Source organism: Chamaea fasciata, unplaced genomic scaffold (assembly GCF_029207755.1).
Source record: "Chamaea fasciata isolate MVZ Bird 193981 ecotype frontalis unplaced genomic scaffold, bChaFas1.0.hap1 SCAF_8, whole genome shotgun sequence".
Taxonomy (NCBI): Eukaryota; Metazoa; Chordata; class Aves; order Passeriformes; family Sylviidae; genus Chamaea; species Chamaea fasciata.
This window is the reverse complement of record NW_027094093.1, coordinates 23,016,583-23,040,099: the sequence shown is the minus strand read 5'-3', so window position 1 is coordinate 23,040,099 and position 23,517 is coordinate 23,016,583. Positions and strand designations below refer to the sequence as shown.

Here is a 23,517-nt window from a genome sequence, read left to right as displayed (position 1 = left end):
ATAAAAGCAAACACTTACAAATCCTGAGTGACTATTTAGTGACAGCCTTTTAAGAAGATAGACTTAGTTGGGTTAGACACTGGCCATAGTTTTTGCAGGGCCACTAACGAGGCACACACATTTAAGAGGAGCAACTTACCCGTCCTGTTCCTTTCTCCTGTTGCAGTGAGGTTGAAGGCAACTCAGCTGCCTGATGTGGGGTACAAAGGCACTGAATCTGCAGGGGAAGATACCCTGGTTGAAGAAGGTGTGGAGAGGGGAGGAAGTGGAAGTTGGGAGAAGGGGAAGAGAAGTGGCTGTTTTCCACAGCAAACTCTCCATTGTTGTGCTGTGAGTACTTGGGCCAGGGTAAAGAAAGCTGCTCTCAGCTCTCTTGCTTGCAGAGGAGGGAGGGTACAGACCCACCCTGCTGCTACAGGGTGTTCCAGCTGTCCACAGTGACTGTTGCAGCCCTTTCCCTGCTGTCCCATAGAAGTGCCGTGGGGCTGTTGGCAGTGCTCATCCCACATGTTTCAGCCTTGTGGCTGCTGCTTTGTTGAGGAAGTGGTGCTTCCTGGTCCCCTTTCCTGGCAGTTTGCAGTGGTGCAAGGCTCCCTGGTTGGATCTTGTGTCTGTGGTGGTGTGTTCTCCATCTGGTGGGCTTATTAGTCAGTGCTGCAAAGCATGTATGAGAGAAAAGAGGTACAAAGAATGGTGTCCGCAGGAGACCACAAAAGATGGAATTTCAGAAACCCAGTCTTTTTCCTCAAAGCAGCTCACGATGTGAGCAAATGTGACTTCCCATTATCCACACACATTTATAATTCACACTCTCATTTAACACAAGATGCTCTTCAAATACCCAGATAATGTAAATGAAAAAAAGACATTTCAATGAAAGTTCAGTTGCTAATGGTGATGACATTCAATCATGCATATTTGTAAAACCAACTCAACCCACTACTTTTTAATTTGAACATGTATATAAGGCTTGTTAGCTTTAACAAAGTGTAAGCAATATGGTTTTGTACAATTACCTGCCCTGAATAATCTCCTAAAAGGGAACATGACACATGGCATTTGAAAAGAGAAGTTTTATAAAAAGCAGGAGCAGTACTCTTACTAGCCATACGAGTGTCCCAAGACACAGCATGCAGAAAAATATCTCTATTCTCATTTGTTCTAGCAAATAATACATAAGAGGCCAGCATAATTCAGGAAACACATTTTGAAAAAATTATTTTGTATTGCCGGAATCCATTTTTTTAAAGTCACCTAGGAGTAAATTACTCTATTTAATGCTGAAAAGAAGTAAAACAAACAAAGAACTGTTGTACTATTTGTCATTATAGGCCCTTCTGCATTTGGTAAAGAGAAATCCATGAGGACTTACAGTCTGTGTTGCAGTACTGTGTCATCACAATAAGCATCTGGTATCCTCCCCTTCTCCAATAAATCTGTTAAAAATCTTAGTTACTGACATATATTACAATAGAGTGTACAGGAGTTTTCAGTTTTCAAATACCATTGCTGTGGTTTAGCCATAAAGAATATACTCCAGATAACAGTATTTTCTAAGGGTGTTTATGCGATGCACCATATTTTCAAGTTCATTTGCTATTAACAGAATATTCCCTCTCTAGTAGTTTGTCAACTCTCTTCAGAAAATTCCAGAACTGAATGAGAAAGGTCCATTAGTGACAACTGAATTTTACTCTCCAGTAAGGAATCTGTTTTTCCTAAGCTCAGTTCTTTAATATTGCTCATAGGTCTTGTGTTAAAACTGTGCAGTGTCTGTTCAATTTGGTCAGTAAAAACTTTATGTACTTCTTGACAACCGAATGAATTTGACTAACTTTTAGAAGCCTGGGTGTTATATATTCCACTGTACTCCATGCGCACAGAAACAGCAGATGCAGGAAGGGCCCAAATAGTAGTTCCAACTTGGAATAACAAGAACTGTAACGTTTGGTCTTCATTTATTTGCAGCCACACCAAAAAAGAAAAATCACTAGCAGGCCATGAAATTTACTTACTCCTTTCAAAAATGTTTACATGTATGACATATGTCCAAAGAAACAAGCAGATGGTACATTTGGTTTAAGGGAAAAATGCTGAGAAGTACAACAAAAGCATCAAGCCCAAAGGGTGCTCATGCATAAAGACTTGTTGATTTCTATGTCAATTAAGTTACTGATGCAGAAATACTTTTAAAATAAAAATGCTGGCTGGTGTAGCGACAGATGCGGATTAACCTTTCCATGACCCAGAGTCTTACAAAGACTGGGCAAAATTCAGGAAGAGGAAGTGAAGTTGTACACCTTTTGCCTAAAGCTACCACAGCTGGCAGATAGTCTGTCTCTGGGATGAAGGAGTTCTAGGATTTCTTCTCAAATCCATTGCTCTGGGACCTGGGAAAGCATTTCTCTGCTGCCATTTCCTCATGCATCATCCTCAGTTTTAAGATTAATGTTTGTGAAGCAGATGACCTCGTTAGTGATCTTGCACAATAGGATGTTTCTCCCAGCAAGCCATTACAGGAGCTAAAAATAACACTGCCCTTTGACCAGCAGTCAGAGATTTTGGATGTCTGGAATTCAGAGCTCAGACATCACTTTAAATGAATACATCTCATGCTTTAATTGCAAGTGTTACTTAGCTGGAAGTAGTTTTAACTTTGCCTATATTTTAAGAGGCATTATGGAGGGAGCTCTTTATACACTGCTTTAATTTGGGCCTTGAGGTGCTAATGAACTACACCCTGACTAGGACAAAAAGGCACAGAGGAATGTTCCCTGTGTAAGCCTGAAGCAGCTCGATAAAAGCTAGGTATAACTATGTTTTCAAATGCAAAAAGAAAATGACCAGCATTCTTTTTAAATACATCAAAGATATGCATTACCTCCAAAGTTTTCTTAGTGTGGTAACACACGCTTACCGGCTTTAATTCTGATCACAGCCCCCCACTGTACGGTGCTTTTTTTACCCAGTGATTAATGACCCATACCTTAACTCTGATAACTGCTTCCATGGAAATAAAACCAGTGTAAGCAGTTCAGTGTTTAATTTAATTTTATTCTTTCAATAACAATACTGCCAAATAATCTTCCTGTGTATTTCAAATGAAGTGGGTTATTCACCTGCACTAAGGCCATAGTGCTTATGAAAAAAGGAATTGCCAGTGATTAGACAACTTGGGTGTGATGAAACAAACATGACAAATGAGGCCTGAAAAAATTATTTACATCATTTATAAGAATATACATTTTTTAATAAAAAGTATATATCCTTTTGTGTTGAATTAGGATCTTACTACTAATTTCCACTTTCCATTTCAGATTCACACCTAAAAATGCTCAGAGTACAAACATCTATAAAACTAGTAAATCTCAAAACATGGGATCTTGTAAATAATTTTCCTCACTTATTAATGTAGTTAGAAAAAGACAAAAACCAACATTTTTTTCTAGTCCATTAAGTTAGAAGTCATTTGGCAAAGCACTTAGGCATATAAGCTAAACCAGAAGACATCAGGAACCGAACTTTGCAACGTTTCAAACACATCTCATACCAGGGTAGGTTAAAGAATGACAGTTATTTTCATTGTAACTACATTTTCTACAAGTTACCTCAGAAAAAGCAAATGTTCACAATTGTGCCCAAAGTACCAAACAAACAACAAAAGTGCTTACTTCTTTGATCAGGAAACTACCGCAATGGCTCCTTTACCGTGCCTCTTCAGGCTGCTCTTTCAACAGGCTCAAAGTGGTATCTATGAGGAATTCTCTACTTCTCAACACAAATTATAAACACTTCCTTATCAAAATAGTGCAAACAGGAACAAAGAAAAAGTGCCATCAACATAAGTAAACTGCAGGAAAAGAAGGCAGTTGAACACTGTGACCTTGCTCTGCTGCTTCAGAGAAATCAGTAGTACTCTTCTCAGCACACCAGGCCAATGTATTCCTATTTACCACCTCATGCCGCCACCACATGCAGAATGGATTTGGTCTTTGGCATATCCTTCTTCATAAAAGTAAATGCACCTGTTCTTTGTACTGTGCATTCAAAAAAATCAAAAGACTTCTTCAAAACAATAACTGATCAAATCACTGAGTAATTAATATATACAATTCTGTCTCCTGTTCTTCCCTTTATGGCATTCTTTGGAGTGCATAGGAAAGGCTACAGTAACACATCACATACAAAAATCAAGTTTAAGTTTTATGAAAAATACTCAAGTATTTTTAGCATTTATGTACACAAGTTTGTTTACCATATATCCTCAGCCTTTTCTTAGACATCTTTTATCTTGTTTCTTAGACAGATGACGTATTTCACCTATAAAGTTATAGGTTGGTAACTAGAAAATTAGACATTTAATCCTAATATAAATAAGGGTATTGGGAGAAGTAAATTTTAAGTGTATTCATTAAAATGATGTTGCATGACGTACTGCTGGCATTAATTTGTTCCATCAAAAATTCCAGTAAAGAGAGATAATACCATAAATTAAAAAATACAACAGAACTCTAAACACCTTGCATCTTAAAAGGCTGAGGCCAAATGTAAAGAATTACCATAAAATTGAATAAAAATTGCACTTATTTATAAACAAACTAATTTTAGCCCCCCATTAATAACCTTGTTACTTTTCCAAAAAGAAGTAATAAAACATCAAGTAGCTCGTTTCTTATGGCTTCACACAGTGAAGTTCATGCTTAAATTGATCAGAAGAAAGTTTTTCAATAGCTATCTTTTGTGAACATATCATCAGTTTCATCATCGTTCATCCCTCTTTGATAGCGTACCGAAGAGAAGGCACTCCAGTGAAGACGCTTCTTTTTGTAGAGGTACCATACCAGCCCAGCAAAGAAAACCAAGATAATTAGCAGGGCAAATGCTACAGCCACACCAGTATGATTAGAACCTGAAACAGAACAAAAGACAAATAATTATTATTTAAGAGTTTTGGCAAGAATATTTTGTCATAGGGTTGATGCTTAGGTAGCTACACGATAATACTGCACTGTTAGCTCAAGTCAAGGCAAACTCTTCCTATTAAGTCTTTACTTCAACATATGGGAAGTAATATGCTGATTCATGCAGGAATGCATTAGCTTATTTTTGATCATTCTGTTGTTAATTGACTAATATTTAGGTTGGAAGGGACCTCTGGAGTTCAAAACCACCTATTTGCAAAGGCAGCACTCCTTTAGAGGTGTGTATACTTCATAAATCTAGTAAGATCCTGGGCTCTTGGAAATGAAGGTGATTATACTGCCTTCAGACTGAAAAGATTTTGTTGAGCTTTTCCTTAGTGGCACAAAATTTAATCTATTCCTGCATTTCCACTTCAGTGAAAATGTATACAAAATCAGAAAGATTCCACTGCTTCTCAAGAACTTGCCTGCTTAATGCTCAGTTAACTGCTTGCTTTCCTGTACAAAGCCAACGATGAGGGAGTAAAGGCCTGAGTTATTTTCTGGAGCTATGGGGTAACATTTCCAGAAGCCTCCCCAAGACTGACAACACAATGGGCAGTATCTGTTTACTCAGCACCTCTTACAAGCAGAACTCTTTCTGATTCCACCTACACAAACTCACCCATAACAGGATATCCCATGGTAAGAAGCAATAGCAACTATTCTACACTTTCTGGACATTGCAGTTCTCTTCCTTACTCACTGAGTGGATAGTGAGAGCCAGGAAAAGTAAATTCCTAGACAGTTTGTCTCTGAATGCATTTTTATGGCTAAACTACAACAGAAGACTCCTGCTTAGGCAGAGGTACTTGACGGGTTCTTTTGTGAATTGCACTTCCATTATTCCAACACACACTTTATCCAATAAACCAGATATTCCTGAAAACAGTCTCAACAAAATTAAGTCTCTGCTAAAATAATGCTTCCGTACCTAAAGGAGCTTTACAAACCACTCTGCTTCGACTACGTGCACAGTCAACTTTAGACCACATGCCAGTTGTGGACAGGATAACACTGCATTTTTCATTGGCTTCTGCAGTTTTATTCTCCCAGTTGACATAATTAACTGATGAGCCATCCAGCCAGTTCAGGGACTGTCCTGTTGAAAAAAACATTACTTAGTCTAGATCACCAAAACATCCTGTGATGCTACACAATGTCATTCACAATCTATTGATTTCTTTACATTGCTTAAAAAGAAAAGGACTGACTATCCATCCCATATATTAAAACCAGTAAATATGAACACACAACTTTTAGCCACCCCTCTTCTCTACACCTTTAGCAATTGATGCACTTGCCTCAAGCATTAGGCACCAATAACAGAGGTGGGAAAAATTAATTTCAGGGACTCCTGATTACCCTAACCATGCAACAGGAAGAGACTTAACTACAATGAAGTCCAAAGTGCTTTAAAATGTTAAATAACAGATTCCAACCTCAAGCAGAAGTTACTATAGGCTACCAACACTACATAATTGTTCTTATTTGAGGACTTAGGCATCTATATTTACAACATAAAACATTCATGCTTATACATTGTTGCTACTTCTTACCCTTAAAGCCATGATCCAGGCCAAGCCATACGTTCCTGGTGATGAGATCGTGTTCCTTTATGTGTGTGCTCACAAATGCATTTTCTTCAGCATCCACTATAGTCAGAAGGGTTGCTGAAGGATCTAAGGGGCAGAGGAAACCAGTCAGAATTGCAACTTACATGATTTTTCATGATGCTGGTACACTGAGTTTTCTGTGGGAACAATTACTATGGGAAAGGATTTGCTGATCTGGGCTTGTAAAATTAGTTTAGAATAACCTTCAGAATAAAGATATGAACCTCCCACCCAGTAAAATACAGCATGTTTTAGGACACAGCTTCAGATGTCTGGTTATTCTAGCAGGTTATACAGAATAAATGGGAGTAAACTTACAGCAACTGCAGACTACATACATGGAAGGTATCAAGAGATACCTGTTGAGAATTACTACTCTTGCCCAAGTAATAGGCTTTCAGAAACATAGTTGAACGAAAGCTCATCATTTTGCTGAGTCAAGTTAATTTCTAAATCAATCCTCCCAGTGTGCCACAGGTTTTTATGTACAGTAACTGGGGAATAAGAGGAAGGAAAGGGCAGGCTATAGAGACATCCTCAGGGTGCACCCATCCTCGACAATTATTTATAAATATAAGCCAGATGCTTTCTCTTCCAACTACCAGACCAAATTGGACTCAACAGCAAACTGCATACAGGACTGGGTTTTTGAGATCCTAAATAATGAGTCCAACATCACACCATAACGTAATTCCATAAAGGAAAGTTATGACAGTCATTAACTTCTATGTTAGGGTGATTAAAACTTCTGTACATGAGACTGATTAACACTGTCTCTGCAATACAATTCTCCATGCAGCTCAGCAAAGAGAGAAAACCCATTAGTTTGACATAAAATTAGGTTTTTTACATGCTTTAGTATCTATACCATACATGCTCTTTGAACCATTTGATAGCTTAGCAAGCTCCCTATTAGCAAGCAGCTATGGAAAGGATATAACAAAAAAGCCCTGCCAACAGCACTAACTTGCCATGCAGATAAAATGTTTTCCTCCAAAATATAAGCATTTAATTTCTGAATCTTCTACAACTGGCTACCTGCATTTTATCTGCCGATACCTCTGTGGCAAATGATCTGTAGCATGTTGCAGTATTTTATTAAGAATTTTCACCAGGTGTTCAAAAATAAAGCTTGCTATTGCCTTTCCTAAACTAAAGGAGCATAAAAATGGCAAAGCTATAGTATAACCAGCATAAGATTTTAGGTTGTTGGGTTTTATTTCTTCTCAAATAGTGGACTTACAAGTTATAATGTGATAAAGATAATGTGATAAAGAGTCTAAACCTACTCAGCTTCTGGCAGATTCTCTTAGCCTCTTCCACGTTATACACGGAAAAATTGTAGAATGCCATGTCAAAGGCGTAACAGTGATCCCTGTACTGTTCCCAGTGCAGGGAGCCACTGCTCTGCGGGCATCCAGAGCCTCTGCTTGCTTGCTTTGGCTCTAATTTTCTCTCTGCAAAGACAAAGAAATTGTTATTTCTGCTGCAGCAGTTTGTGCACAGTCTCTAGAATAACAGGACAATAAGTATTAACGAGGGCTGCTATTACTCCTCCCAAGAACCACTATTCAATTAGCTTACATTCCTTCTTCTTGCGTCATGTACAAATTTATTTTAGAATGAGCATAAGACAAAACCCAAAGGCTTGGGAACGATTTTTTATTGCTTTTTTTTGTGGGGTTTCACATTTGTTAAATATATTTGATAAGTATTTTGATTTAGAAAAGGTACATACATTCGATATTCCTACCACAGGTGATCAAGAAGTAAACAGTTTGGATTTAGGTTTTCACCACTGGAATGATGAGAATTTATCTCCCTGAAGTATTAAAAAGTGTTTTATCATTCCTGATAGAAAATTCTTCTTAAAAAGGGAACCATGTGCAGTATTTCAATCTTCATTTCTACTACTAAATACAACATGTAAAGACAGCTACAGAAAACTTTAAAAAGAACACTTACCGTTTGGAGGGCTATAGCAAATGGCACCTTCAGCAACATTTGTACATTTTGTACGGTTCCAAAATCCTTTAGTATCCAACAGAACACAGTTCTCAGTAGTATTTGAGTTTTCCAATTCCCAGGGATAGTAGTCAAAGTCACTTCCGTCTGACCATTCAAAATTAGCTTTACTTCCCTAATTAAAGAAAAAACCCACAATTTTTAAACCACATATGACTGTGCTTTAAATGTCATCCATCATGAATTGTCATGTAGCAATATTTGTAGAGTGATAAATTAAAGAGCAGGTGGTCTCATCTAAATTCACAGCAAATAAACGTACAACATAGTTTGCATTTTCTTAACATAGAAATTTTTATTATTTGTGGGAACTGAGAAAGGACAGCATGTTCACAAGTTTAAACCTGCAATGTGCCTGTTTTATCCTATGGGGAACATTTTACTTGGTTCCACCCTGCTGTTTCATTTAAACAATCTGCCTTCCCTGCTATGAGCATTAGTGGATATGTTGCAAACTGCTAAATTGTTGAGATTGCCTCAGTGAGTAAAAAACTGGGCAGCTCAGGGATCGTTTGCAGTGCTAGCTCCTACTTCAGATACACTCCTGGAAACCCATGCCAATGACGAGTCAGTTGTGAGGGACGCATTCACAGACATGCTTAGAAATGATTACTTCTGCAGAGGAGCATTCCTGCCAAATAACTACTATGACCAGGTCTGGCAATAAGTGAGGGGAGCAGGGTCAGGGCCACAGGCTTTTGGCTCCACAGTAAAGCAGACAGAGGAGGAATATGATCTGCAGCTGCCTCCTGCTATTGTGTCTCCTGGGAGAAAGACACTGAACTTACTGAGAGCCAGTTCCTGAACTGCTCTGGAGAGTCAGTCCTGACCTCAACCAAGCAGGTGCCACACAGCCTTGTCTGTCTCTCTTTGCTAATGAAATCTGATCCTACAGAGGGCCATAAAGTCTGAAACCTCTAGGGGTAGCACTGCAAATCACGCTTCCTTGTGCTGCAAGGAATGATTTGAGAACATGGTATTATTTTAAACTGTCGGGTATTAGGAGGAAAAATCTTGGTGTGCCTACATTCACCAAAATTTAATATTAACACATTACACAGGGTTGAAAATATACTATATGGAAAAGAGATTCGAAGGACTTGGAAAAAAAATCAGAAAATATTTCATGTCTTGTCCAAAATATTATTTACAGATCTGTTACTGACGTCCCCAACAGTATATACTCACATCATGAATTGACAACCCAAGCCACAGAGGATAACCATCCTGTTTGACAATATCTTCTAGAAATAACTGTTCTGATTCACTGTGTACACTTGCTAAATCACTGTTATTTTCTTGGCACAATCTCAATGCCTCATACCACGTTAATTTTTTCTGAAGGATCCTGTATGTTCTGTTTCCATGTGGAATACTGTTGGGCAATGGAGGCTTGTGCTGTTGGTGTCCTATTTCAAAGAATAAGAAGATAAGTTATGTGCATTTCTTTCATGTCACTAGGAAAAATACAGAAAGCATTAAAATCCATCTGTATCAGTGTAGCTCAAGCTTTAAAGTGCTCAGTACCAGCCACTTCCATCAAGTTTACTTTTGCTACTTGGAACACTGAGTTCAGCAGTTGCTGGATGAGCACAGCAAACACACTTCTCCTGATCAGAGTATTACAGCAGTGATGCAGACTGATCAGATGACCCCAGATGCTCATGACAGCTGTGCCATGTATTTCACTAGGAGCAAAACCAAAGCCTTATTCAGCAGGAGCCAGTATTTAAATTATTACCCTCATCCAACACTACAGTACTACTCACCCCTTTCGATTTTACAGGCGAGAATACTGTACATGTTGTAGTGATTAGCATGCCAACTTTGAGAATAATTATAAATATCCCAAAACCCATCAAGATTTACACCAGCAAAGAAACTGTTCTTCTTTATGACAGGTCTTCCCAGCCTCCAGTTATTGTAAGTCAGATGAGTTTCATCATACCACTTGAGAACTTTATCTGTGGAAAACATTGCATATTTATTAAACCATTGACATTGTGTCTACAAATACCATTTAACTTTGAATATATTAATGATATTAACAGATGTTCACTTTGGAAAAAATGCTGGGATACTGCAAGTTACTCTAAATCAGTTCCATATCCAATGCTAAATATGTTAGCATTACTCATCCTGGCCACTTTAAGTCCTGCTTTGCAGGGAAATCAAATTCAGACTGAACAGAACATATTGGATCTAATTATCACTCAAACAGAGAGCATGTCAGGTTATTTTCTTCTAGAAGGTAAGTACAAATATAAATCATTGTTACAGGTTTGCATTCACTTTGACTTTAGTTATAAAGTGAAACATGCAAAAAACATGTACTTAATGCTGCAAATTTTGTCTCCAATCCAGTTAATCAGAAAAAACCCAAACTCTTAAATCTTACCACTGTCATCATAAATCACACCCAGCCAGACCCACACAGCCAGACCACTGAAAGAATGAAGCTGCTCAGTAACAAAGTTATTCTCCTCTTCATCTCGAACACTCAGAACAAATGCTTCTGGGTCTGTTGAGAAAAATTTTTTACATTACTTCCTTATAAATTCACCTTTAAGTAAAAAAAAATAAACATTCTTTTTCTATTACTGTTAACAATTATTACAGATAGGTTAATATCTATAAAGGCCAGATCTTTATAACATAACTAACTGAACAGTGCAAAACTCATTTTTAAATGTATTATCCATTGTACTACCCCTGGTTTTCTGGATAAGTGAAAGATTTCAGCTTCAGAGATATTTGTGGGTCCTACTGTCACTACAAGCTGTATGTAGTAAAAATTCTCTGCATAGAACATAATACCAGCAAACTTTCATGATTTGCTTGAACTGCCTTCATAGAGAAACAGTATGAAGAAAAAGACTGAATTGAAATCAGTTAAATTTTTTTTTTTTGGAAAGACTAATCTCTGAAGGTTTAATACAAGAGGAAAGCTGTTTCTAAGGTTATACATCATTCAGGATGGCCAGAAAACGTCCATGTGCTTTTCTATTTACTTTGTTTACCTAAGTGTTCCACACAGCAAAGCCGGAGGCAGCAGGAAACCAGGAAGTAAATGTAACTAAGCCAAAATGTTGCCAAGGGTATAACAATTACCCAAACTATTTAAAATGGGCATCTTATAACAAAAACCCCAACCAAACACAAAAACCTTGCCATATTTCAGAGATCTCAGAATTCAGTAGTTCCAAGCTGCCTGTTTCTTCAACTCTCCCATCCATGCTCTGACACTTTTTATCAGGGTAGTGCAAGAGCAAACAGCATCAGGCAGTGCAACATTACTGCATTACTGCTACAGCCCTTCTCAACATTCACTCTGCTGTCTGTCACTGTAAGACAGTGACTCAGATCTAACACTTATCTCCCTCACGCTGATCTAAGTCCATAAATACCTGCAGTATGACAAAGTACTTACTCATGTTCCTACATAAATGATGAGCTTCATGAGGCTTCAGTTCTCTCCATCTATTTTTTGTTATCATAAAAGTGTAACAATTGTTTCTAAATGATATCCAGGGTGTATTTTTGATCTTATGTGGGCACTTCACTTGTGTAACTTGTTCTTTTTCAGTCTTTTCTAAAAAAAGACAAGACAACATCAGGTAATGAATTACTAATAACACCACCAGACCTGGCACCCCACAAACCACTTTCAGGTACCAGTTAAAAAAACATGTAAGACAAATTAAGTTGTCATCCATTAAATTTGTTGTTTTCAGTTTCCTCATGATGGTGATTTTTTAAAGTAACAAAATCAGCAGTAAGCTCTTCTAAAGAATACAGATACTTGCCAGTTTTCCCAGTTATTTTAAATAGGTTTAAAAATAAAATCCCTACATAAAAGTGCTAAGTGTAGGCCAATAACTAAAAGCTCTTACTGCCTCTTGTGCAAGGCAGATCACTGTAATAAATAAGCCACTTCACAGCGATCAACACATCTTAGTTCTATGGCTTTATGTAATACTTGAGGAATGAGAAGGACTCTTCCTGCAATTCCCTGGCTTGTAAGCACTAAACAGTTAATGATGTTGTAACACCACATTTTACTGTGTCTCAGGATGTACAATGGCTTGTGTCTCTTCACAGAATAAAACCAAAACAAATCATAATGGTCTCATAGGAAAGAAGTCCATCATGATCTATTAGAAAAATCTTCTTCTGAAGGATACACAACTAGCACAGCTCTTCCCTGGAAATAAAAAACTCCATCCTACTATATCCCTGTCTTGTTATAATCAGTAGATATTTAGAAGGGTTTTGTGAACTTCAGATAATGTTAATTTTCAATTCAGTGTCCACCTTCTACCCTTCTTTTCCATATAGTCATGTATCTTCTCCCTGTAGAAGAATTCCATGTCTGAACAGATTTCAGGAGGTCTCAATATTAAGATGTAAACAGTACAGATATTTTTATCTTCTCCCACAGGCAAGTGGGAGAGATTAGTATGCAACACTCTTAGAGAAGCAATGTAAAGATAGAATCAGTTGGCCATAAGGGTACTGACCCAATGCATTCATGAAGAATTTGTTTCTAAGGTACAATTAGATTAAGACGAACAGGTACATGACCCCTGTTTTTGAAGCCAGTTTGTTGGTTTTTTTTTTAATGGCATAGAAATCAGAGGAAATGTACGTTTTAAAAAGTTCTAATTTTGAAGTTACAAGCTGGAAACACTGAATACATTTCATAACAAAATAAGAGTAAATTTTTATAAAAATTATGGTAGCATACATACCTTCTGATGCATAGCAAATAGCACCTCGATTTTCAGAGGAACAGTCAGAAGTTCTCCAGAAGCCATCAGTATCCAAAAACACACATTCTTCACTTATTTCTTCTACATCTTCAGACCAGCGACTGAAACTCACATGTTTCCCATCCAGCCAGCCATAATGTTTTCCACCCTAGCATGATTTAAGCAAAAGGGACGAGCTTACATAGTAAAAACAATGTAAGGTGCGGAAAATTATATGATAATATATTTACACTGGCTAAACATTTTCAGTGTCTCTGATGAAAACTGTAATTGTTCCACTGCCCTCATGAGCTGATTTCCTCCTCACAATATAACAAGCTTTGTTATTTTAAGTTCTGCAGTTGCAAAAATACAAATTAGCTGAATGGCAAACTATCCAAAGGTGACGTTTCACTACTGTACTTAGGGAGAAAGGCCTAGCCATGGGATGTCCAAATTGCACCACTTGCATCTGCAAAGCAATGGTGGATATAATCTCCTGGTCTTGGAAAACTGGTAATAACTGAGATCAAAGTCCAGTCTCAGTTACTACATATTGAGTTGAAAGTAATCTATTAAATACTTAATTGATTTAATATATCAGATGTGTTCCTGTCCTGAAGGATGAAGGAATAAAAAATCCACATACAAGCAGCATGCTATCCTTTAAAAATCTTACATTTGAAAGTTTTTGGGAAATCCCAGTACTGTTGTGTAATTTATCTTGTATCTTTCTTTTGTGTCTGATTTCAGCAATGGAGTAACAAGTTCTGTTGACCAGTTGCATTATAATTTCCTTTCATGTGACATTTTAATTGTGCCCAAAATGAATCACTTGATCATCACGTACAGATAAAAACATCACAAAAGACAGGAAAATACGTTGTCTGGTTCCCCCATTTTCACTAAGATTAAATGGTTATTTCCCTTAAAAATTTAAAAATATTTTCCATGAAGTATATACTCCAACTTCTGTTTTCCCCTACTTTGCTAAATTATTCAGTAGCCCAGAACTGACAACAGGAAAACATAACACCCCAGTGCCGAGTGAGCATGACCATACTTTGTAGGTAAGGCACCTCTAACTTTTTTCTTGCATTTATCTCTAGACTTAAGTGCTTGACAAAAAAAAATAAACCTTGACAGCAAGTCTAAGCCATCCCATTAACAGCCGAGACAATAAAGATTTTCAAGAGGTCCTCCAGCTAATAAAGACAAAAAGCAGCACTTCCTCCATTATTTCAAATTTTTTTTGACCAAAAAAAACCATAGGGAGAAAGAAAAACCCACCAACCTGTTTCAGAGATGCTTCCCTCAAACTCAAAACATGGGAACTCAAAACAAGTAACATGAAGTAACAACAGAATCTAAGTTAAACCTCAGAAATATATCTCCACAAGTATTCAATGATTCATTCTGAAATTTATTTGCCACTTCTAGTTTCTCCCTTCCAAAACAGATTTTTGGGTCATCTTTCTAGAGTGGTACTATAAACAGTGGTGATGATATTAAATGGCAACACTCATTACTCATTTGTTAACAAAAGAGATGACTCAGTAATCTATGCTGCTGTCACCCTACAACATATTCCTTCATCATCAGTCTTTTAAATGAATTTTATCATCATCATCATCATCATCATCAATTCATCCAGCGGAGTTCAAGAATATGTAACTTGGAGAACTGAAGGTTTAAAACATTTATCTTGAGACACTTCAGACGGTTATCCCTAAATGAAAAGAGTTAGCCCAGAAAATGATTTGTCATTGCATTTCTTTAACTCAGGTTTTGTTTTACAGAACTGTAAAAATTACCTTAAACCACAGTCTGAAGAAAAAACAAAACTTACATCTCTGCTGAAGAGTCCAGTCCAGAGTGGGTAATTATGAAGAGCAGCCTGAACAGCAAGAAAAGCCTGCTGGAACTGATCTGTGATGCTAACCAGCTGCATCTTGTTATTTATGCATGCAGCCATTGCATCATTCCAGGACAAATTCTTGAGAATTAACATGTATTGAACATTTTGATAGCTCAATGTTTCATTAATGACTTGCTCTGTCTCGTTATCAGCAGTTCCTATACACAAGAAAAAAATCCAGTAATTAGGTAGTTAAATACCGTAATATATTTTAAATTCCCAATGTCTCTGTAACGATCAGAAAAACCAGTTTGACTACACTTGGGAAAAAAAAAATCTTAGACAGTAGCTTATGCAGATAATTATAGTCAGAAGCAAACATCTTTGATACCTTAGATAGAAAAATATATATTAAAAAATTATTATTTTCGGCCAATGTACTATTAAATATCTTTTCTCAACTTAGGTTCACATCACTTTATATGTTATTTTTAACTAACTGCTAAATAATTTATTGAATTAAAAACATATTCTATAACTTTAATTATACACAAATGCAAAAGAGCAAGTGCTCTCTGCTGTAATATAGCAACAGCTAAACTTGACTCATTTATCTCTGTGGAGCCTGTAGATTTATACTTAGCAAACCTAATGGGCCACAGAACCTGTCTGTGCAGATCTTGGTACAGCACAGTCCCAGAACTCCTTACTGCCATCCATGAATACAGTCAGAACTGTTTTCACCTCCACTTAACTAACTGCAGAAAATCCAGCCAGCATAGGGAGGGATGTAATTCACTATTTGTGCTCAGAGCGTGGAGTGTTATCACAGCTACCAGCACCACACCTGAAGGCACACAGCTCAGTGATGCATAGCTACTGCAGTTAATAGAAAATGCAAATACTCCTGTGAGTGGTAAGGCTAAGCATACAAATGGTAACCCCAAAAGCTTTATACACAACCAAAAATAAATTCAAAGTAGAAAAAAGGCTCCAAGGGGTGAGGGGAGGCATCACTCTACAAATAACAGTATATAAATGGCTGATTGATAGGCTGACAGGGCCATTTTCCAAAACACAAGACGACAGAAACACAGTATTAATTTGATATTTACAGCTTTCAATAGATCAGAAAACTGACAAGGCTCAAACAGATTGTTTCAAGTGGTTTCTGTCTGCTGCCAAATGCTTTCACTTAGTAAACAGCTACAAAAGAGAACCATGGAACCCAGGGTGCTGTCACACATCAAAGGGTACCAAATTGGAAACAAGGCAGTAAGTAAAATGTTCATTTCTGAAAAAACAATTGCTGATGATTACCATCTCAAGAAATTCTGCAAATCACAACCATGCCAAGATTTCCAATGAAGATAAATCATCTTTTCCCTGATGATAAAGCCCTAGACAACTTGGACCCTCTCACAACTGACCCTACAGCCTGCTGATGTCCCTCCCAACTCAAACTATCCTTAGATCCCTAACACGGTACAAGACCAGACCATAGCAGGACACATTCTCTGTTAGTCCAAAAACCTTTCTCATTACACCTTCTACAGCTGTGGCAAAGAAGTGTTGAGTATTTAGACACGCCAGACTAATAAGAGATTGATATAAACAGATACATTGTCATCCTCCAATTCATAAGTCTCCTGTTAGCATTTTTATGACATATTTTCCATCCAGACTTCTAATCTTAACACTTAAAATTTCTGGAGTATTTGGCACTGAGTAAAGAAGATTTTGTATGTTAAATGGAGGTGGGGAGGTGGGAGGTAGAAATCTCAGCCTATTTGAGAATGAGGAAGGTGGGCGTAGGCTTGGGAGCTTTGTACACCTAGGTTTCTTTGTGTTTGATTTTTTTTAGAAGATAGCATGTTCATCACTTAAAAGGATTATTTATATAAAGGAACCTACTCAGAAGTGGGTATGCTGAACATTAGCCCATAGCAGTAATTAAATGCACATAATAACTATATGTGTTTGATCTTATTCCAGTAATTGGTCTTGGCCAACCCACATGGGTACATCTGAATATTATTTTTAGTTCAGATTAAAAAATCCCACTCACACCAACTCTCGTTTGCTCTGGGGAGTGACCAACTTCAACATTCAGAGTCTATGATACTTTATATTCTCAAAGAACTCAAAGAGAGAGGATGTATTTAAGGAGGATATAAATATTGTGAGATTCCTTCCTAGGGCTTCGCCACTTCCACAGTTCTGAAAAGGAAAAAGGAGTCACTTGTTCCACCCCTCGGTGTACATGACCTCTATACCCACAGAACATTAAAGACCCATCTGCTAAAGTATAATTCCACTGAAACCGCACAAAGTCTCTCAGGAAAACAGATTCTCCCTGAACTGGGCTCTGAAAAACAACAGGGAAAATTCTGAATGGCTGACAAAACAGGGCCCAGATGATTACCATCTCAAGAAATTCTGCAAATCACAATCATGCCAAGATTTTCAATGAAGATGAATCATCTTTTTCCCAATGATAAAACCTGAGAAAACTTGGACTCACAACTGATCTTACAACCTGCTGAGGTCCCTCCCAACCCAAACACCCACTCCTCTACACTCTGCTTTTCTAAAATTTACCTGCCTAGTCTCTACAAGAATCCTGCTCTTCAACAGAAATCATTTACATGCATTGAAATCTCCTGGCACATGCACCTTAAGTTTAAACTCCGGCTGCAATTCATTTTGACTCTTCAGACTTACCTACAGACCGCTGGCATATACCCAAGAAGTGCCTGTCAGCACAAGCAGTGAAATTCCATGTTCCAACATACTGTGATTTGGGATCATTGAGGATTACACCGCACTGATTGTTAAATTCTTCATCAAAAAGCTAAGAAACAGAAATATCCTTATCAGACTCAAATAAGGTATAAACATATTTGTGTAGAGGTGAAGTAACATGAGTCTAGGAGAACCCCAGCTGTCTGAACTTGTTTGAGAAGTTTCAAAGGAGTGGTGCAATACAGCTTACCTATTTTACAAACACTACCAGGTGCCTGGACCCAGAAAGTTTTCCTAAGCTAAACACACTTCAGAAGTTGTCATCCAAGTAAAGGTAAATAGAATCCCAGCACTGTCAGCCACTCCGTTGGCCAATTAAAATGACTAACTGGGGAATTTTGGTCTGTTGCATTGGGGGGGGGGGGGGGGGGGTGTTGATACAACATTTCAAATTTCATTACTCAATAGGTAAGAGAAGTCAAAAGTCAGAACTTACATCCAGTGGAATTTTCCTTAATCTTCCGGTCAGGAGTGGGTGAAAGTTACTATACAACAGTCTACTCTCATCTATCCATTTGTTTTCCCTTGTACTGAACAGGAACTGTAAACCAATCCAAATATCTTTTGGCAGGCCAGGAAGCAAGGATGTTATATAATCTGTTGGACAGAACAGTAAATGTACATATTGTGGTTAGGAAAACAACAGTTAACATCTGAAAGAATACTTCCCATAAATAAGACACTGCAATCCTTTTTTAGTTAATTTAGTTTTTCCAGCCTTTCATGACTGCTGAATGCTTATCATCCCTTCCTTCCATATGATATCACCTTTCATATTGATTTTATCTGAAAGAAGCAGGCTATTGGTATTTGTCCTTCAAATTCTGAGCTGAGGAGAAGGTAGAGGATTTAACCTGTTCCTCTGCCCACTAATTTGGAGTCTTTTACTTACACATAAATTTAAGAAGCTGTTTTTCCAGAAGCCTGCAAGATCTTCTACTGCCTGCTGCCCTTTCTGAATTGATGGAGGAAGCCTCATCTCTCATATTTCTCTTTTACATAACATAAATCAGAACATTTTTTGGATTCTGGCAGAGTTTGTCCACCCCACCATCACAGAAAGCAGGACAGGTCAAAGGAAGTCAGATTTAGCTGAAAAAAAATTCAGCCAGGTAAACCTTAAATCATACCCTTTTTAGTGAGCATTCTGGCAAGAAACAATGGGCTTTGGTAACCCTTCAGGTATCAAAGGCATTCACTAAACTTGACTAGTTAGGAAGACAAATCAAAGTTATGTAATTAGCTACTGCTGAGATGTTTCAGTTATTGGTCACATGCCAGACTAGCCACAGCCTCTTTTCTGAACGAGACAAAGCCATTGTAGATTTGCACACCAGGGCTAGCCCAAGAGGAGTAGAGGTAGCCCACAGAAAAGTACATTTTAAGACAACTGTGTCTTCTTTCCATACAGGTGGTCTCCAACACATAAAGAAAAGAAAAACAAGCAAGACACAACAACAAACATTTTTAAATGCACCAAATCACAAAAGGGATTCTGCTATGTAACATTTCAGAATGGCTGTGCTTTTCCAACCTTAAATGCATACAAAAACACACAGGCCTGAGACATGTATGTTCCTGCATATAGCCCTATTCCTCCCCAATAACAGCAGTAAAAAAAATACCATTAAGCTGCTGCCTGCAGGTACACTCTTGACTTCTCTAGTCTACTTATCATATTTTATTTGGTAAGAGGTTATTTGCTTATAAAGAAAATTTGCACTGTGGGCACTGCAGAATTCAACTGAGTTACTTCAGATACACCCTCAGAGAACTCTTAATTATTGACAGGAATATAGTTGCAAATTCAGCCATATCATTCAGCAGTTTATTGCAGAACATCACTTGCAGCCAATGTGAACCCATTTCTTCCTCACTGTATTTCTCTCATTGACTTTAGTTGATTTAGGTGAAACGGTTCTGTTTTCCAGTCCTCCTGCTTTCCACCCTCTCATCAGTGTCCTGAAGAGCTCACAAGGGGGTCAGTTTGGAAACACTGCCACATTAAACTGCTCTGCACATGCAGAAACAAAGGGTCCTGTGCTCCAGCTGGCATTGTATTTGCCACCTCACACACACACCCAGCTGAGCTTCTATTGGAAGCAGCTTCTACAGCGTTTCTTTTACAGTGCAAAGTCTACAGTCTCAGCTATGTTTTAGCTTGCAAAGCCAAACAATTCTTCATTCAGTGATGACCGTTTTATGCTCAACTCTCAGTGCAAGGTTTTGCAACATTTTTCTTTTTGTAACAGCTTAAGATCATAGAGAGAAGCTGCTCTTCAAACTGGTTCAAATGTCTGCTAACTGCATTTCCATGTTATGTTTCCAGAGATGAAAACAACAGACAATACATTTTTAACCAGTCCTGGATTTTTAGAATGCTCCTAGTACGCCTGTGGATAACCAAGTAATTTATGCTCAAGTTGTTAAGCAGAACTATTCTGAGTCTGGAAGAGAAGCTGCATATTAAAGTGCCCCCAGTTCTCTTCCGTACCTTGGTCAGCTTGATCTGAGATGGATGGAAGAGAGCCTCCAAAAGTTACACACTTTTCATTAGCTGCATTAAATGTTAAATGTTCGGGTTTCATCCTTAGAAAACACTGCAAAATAAATATAATTAAAATTATTTTCAGCATACCATTCTGCCTAAGACATAAATCAATATGTAAAGGTTCTTAAACCACCCTCAAAAGCTCACTTTTCATTTCCTACAATAACATAAAACTATTTTTTGCAGAAAACAAGGGACCTGATACTAGCTGCAAGCATTTATTCAGTTCAGCAGAGTAGCTAAATATAAAATGATCCCCCTAACTCCTCATTCATAATCAGTAATTCTTATTTGCTACATCAGAATCATGTACTGTTTTAGGAATGTGAACTCACACATGAACTCTGCAGTCAGATGGTACAGGTCAGGAACTTGTAATAAGCTACCTTTGGGGAAAAACTACATGGGAACTCCAAGGTCTAATCTGCAATGATGTGAAGTAAGTTTGCAAACCTTGGCACAATGTAATGTGCAGATTTGATCCACATATAAAGAATAATGGTGGAGCAAACAACAGGAATGAGTCTCACTAAGGCTTTAGATGACTGTTTTAAAAGTAGTACTGAAATAATAATACTATGGCTTCTTACTTGTTGGTTAATTCTTAAAAGCCGCTCACTAATTCTTAAGTAAGTTTAGTCATTAAGGCAACTCAGGAAACAGTGTCTGCCAACTTGCTGCCTGCCTATGATTACTCCAGAAGAGACACAACACGCTTCTGGCCATGTGTGTTATCCGCTCCCTTTCTAATCCTTCTCTTCATTCAAAGTAGAAGCTCAAGATTAGACAATACAACCAATGTTATTGGACCTAAATGTGTGGTGGTGGCAAAGGAAAACAACCTGAACATGAATGCTTTGAATTTAAGAAACCATCAGTCCTCAATAAGGGACAAAAGGGGAGTAGATTATTTTAATCACTACACTTAGTTTCCAAAAGCCCATTTCTAGTCTATTCTTCAACAGAGGGGCTACCTCCTCCTTTCTTTTAGAAAGGCATTCCAGCTTACTGGACTATGAAGAACAGGCAAGGATGGTGAATCTGTGTTATTGCTGTACCTTATTCCGGAAATGGTGCCAGCCTTTAGGGCAACCTCCTCTGACTGGGCGGTAACTGGGATCATGTTTCTCTAGTAAGGAGGCATTATTTTTTTCACAGATGAAGGGCAGTTTCACATTACAGTTAACTGGGTAGTCTGCAGAAACAGAAGTTTTAAAAACCAGTTATGGCAATGCCTATCACACTCCAATTGCTATCCATACTTTTCGACACGACAAAGACCGATGTGAATTGAAACCCTTTTTGGTGCAACCACAGTGAACTACTATGCAATTGAAAGCATTAAAAATAGCAGTAGAGCAAAATGCAGCATAAATCATTTGTATTTATACATTTATATATTTATACAATAGTCCTAAAGATCCAGAGTGTCACTCTTATTTCCAGTATTAACATTTCTTAGAGGTGAGAGAGAATACTTGAAAACAGAGTATTATTGAAAAAAGATTTTGTGTATGAGGAATAACCTTGTATTCTGGCAAGAGGGTATGCCTAAATGTCAAAAAAACCCCAAAGGAATCCTTTAACATCTACATGGAGAGCATCTGACCTGCACTGCTTTACATGACTCCTGCAGCCGTAAACTGAGTGACTTCCTAGTCTAGAGCAATTTTGGCTAACAGAGATGGAAACAGTTCAGCAGCAAACAACTGAATAATGGGGAAAATGTGCTTGAAATGGTAGAAGACAGGAGGAGCTTCTTGTTCTCTGAAGGTTATACAGTTCCTCAACATAAGTGTTGAAAAAACTAAGTAATAAGCTTCAAGTACCACCAGGTGGCTTTTTCATTACTTTATCTCTTACATTACTCCAATAGTTACTGGAATTTCTGTCCGCAGATATGTACACGGTTGCAAGTATAGTCAACCTCTCTAACTAACAGCTCCCAGACAAACTCCAGAGCTCAGAATACATAGCATAAAGACAAAAAGCCACTAAAACCAGAGTTTACCTAATTAATTTCTGCTGCAAAAAGAGTGACTATCATAAAAATTGGTCATTTGTATTCAGATTTGCCTCTGATCATTAAGAAATATTACCACAGCTTCTACCATGAGGAAGTAATAAATGATTCAACAGTCAATCAGATTATCATTAAGAAGCCATTCACTCCTAATTTGGTATCAGTTTGCACTTAAAAGAAGAGTTTGTATAGAACAGTAATTACTACTTGTTTGCTTTTCAAATAAACACAACAATAGCAGGGGGAGTGAAAAGAATAAAAACAGCCTTACCTCTATACCAGTTCTTTCTGGAAATATACCAGCAATCTCTCAGTAATCTATCATGGAAGCGTGGAAATAACTGTAAACTGGATATAAATATTTCAGAATTTATCTCAAATCCAATGTGACCTTCATGGAGAAACTCTGACAGCAACAGTGTCAGTGCAAACAAAAATTTGGGCTACTAACTCTTTCTAGATGCTTTACTCAAACTAGGCTAGAAATAAATATGTTGTAGGTTCACCAGTTACATACCATGCCCAAATTAACTGTGTTGAGATGTGCAGAATGAGGTTATTTATCACCATGCTGCAACCACAGCACACTGTCAGGACAAGTCAAGGGAAGAGGAAATAGCCCTGGTTTTCTTTTTACAATAGCACATTGCTATAGTATTTTGGAAAGTGAAGGACTTTCCTTGTAGGAAGCCAAGGAATCTTCTCTGCAGCCAAGAAGGGAATGATGCAAGATTTGCTGTGAGTCATCCCAACTCTACAAGGCTATACAAAAAGCCTTCCAAGACTCTGGCATTAACTAACTAGAAGAGTGATGGCTTAAACTAATTTCCCATTCCCTGCTCTTGGGTATTCCACAATCCTCAGAGTCAATAGACTGGGCACTTTTTTGTCAGTTCTCCAAATGTTAACAGAGCGTAGAAGATGGTC

At 37.7% G+C, this 23,517-nt stretch overlaps 1 protein-coding gene across 2 annotated transcripts in view; it reads right to left on the bottom strand.

Annotated features, from left to right (window-relative positions):
- Positions 1 to 3,033: 3,033 nt before the first annotated feature.
- The window catches only part of LY75 (lymphocyte antigen 75), a 45,357-nt gene continuing 24,873 nt past the window's right edge, over positions 3,034 to 23,517 (bottom strand). For both annotated transcript variants that reach the window (XM_066190080.1, XM_066190081.1), the window contains exons 20-35: positions 22,862 to 22,938; positions 21,626 to 21,762; positions 20,511 to 20,616; positions 18,453 to 18,613; positions 17,936 to 18,065; positions 15,203 to 15,429; positions 13,354 to 13,522; positions 12,033 to 12,194; positions 11,001 to 11,123; positions 10,372 to 10,566; positions 9,791 to 10,011; positions 8,543 to 8,717; positions 7,867 to 8,034; positions 6,521 to 6,643; positions 5,896 to 6,063; positions 3,034 to 4,909 (exon numbers count right to left, since the gene is read on the bottom strand). In XM_066190080.1, the coding sequence (XP_066046177.1) occupies positions 4,725 to 4,909; positions 5,896 to 6,063; positions 6,521 to 6,643; positions 7,867 to 8,034; positions 8,543 to 8,717; positions 9,791 to 10,011; positions 10,372 to 10,566; positions 11,001 to 11,123; positions 12,033 to 12,194; positions 13,354 to 13,522; positions 15,203 to 15,429; positions 17,936 to 18,065; positions 18,453 to 18,613; positions 20,511 to 20,616; positions 21,626 to 21,762; positions 22,862 to 22,938 (2,527 nt within the window). In that variant the 3' untranslated portion in view covers positions 3,034 to 4,724. The remainder of the gene's footprint in view (positions 4,910 to 5,895; positions 6,064 to 6,520; positions 6,644 to 7,866; positions 8,035 to 8,542; positions 8,718 to 9,790; positions 10,012 to 10,371; positions 10,567 to 11,000; positions 11,124 to 12,032; positions 12,195 to 13,353; positions 13,523 to 15,202; positions 15,430 to 17,935; positions 18,066 to 18,452; positions 18,614 to 20,510; positions 20,617 to 21,625; positions 21,763 to 22,861; positions 22,939 to 23,517) is intronic.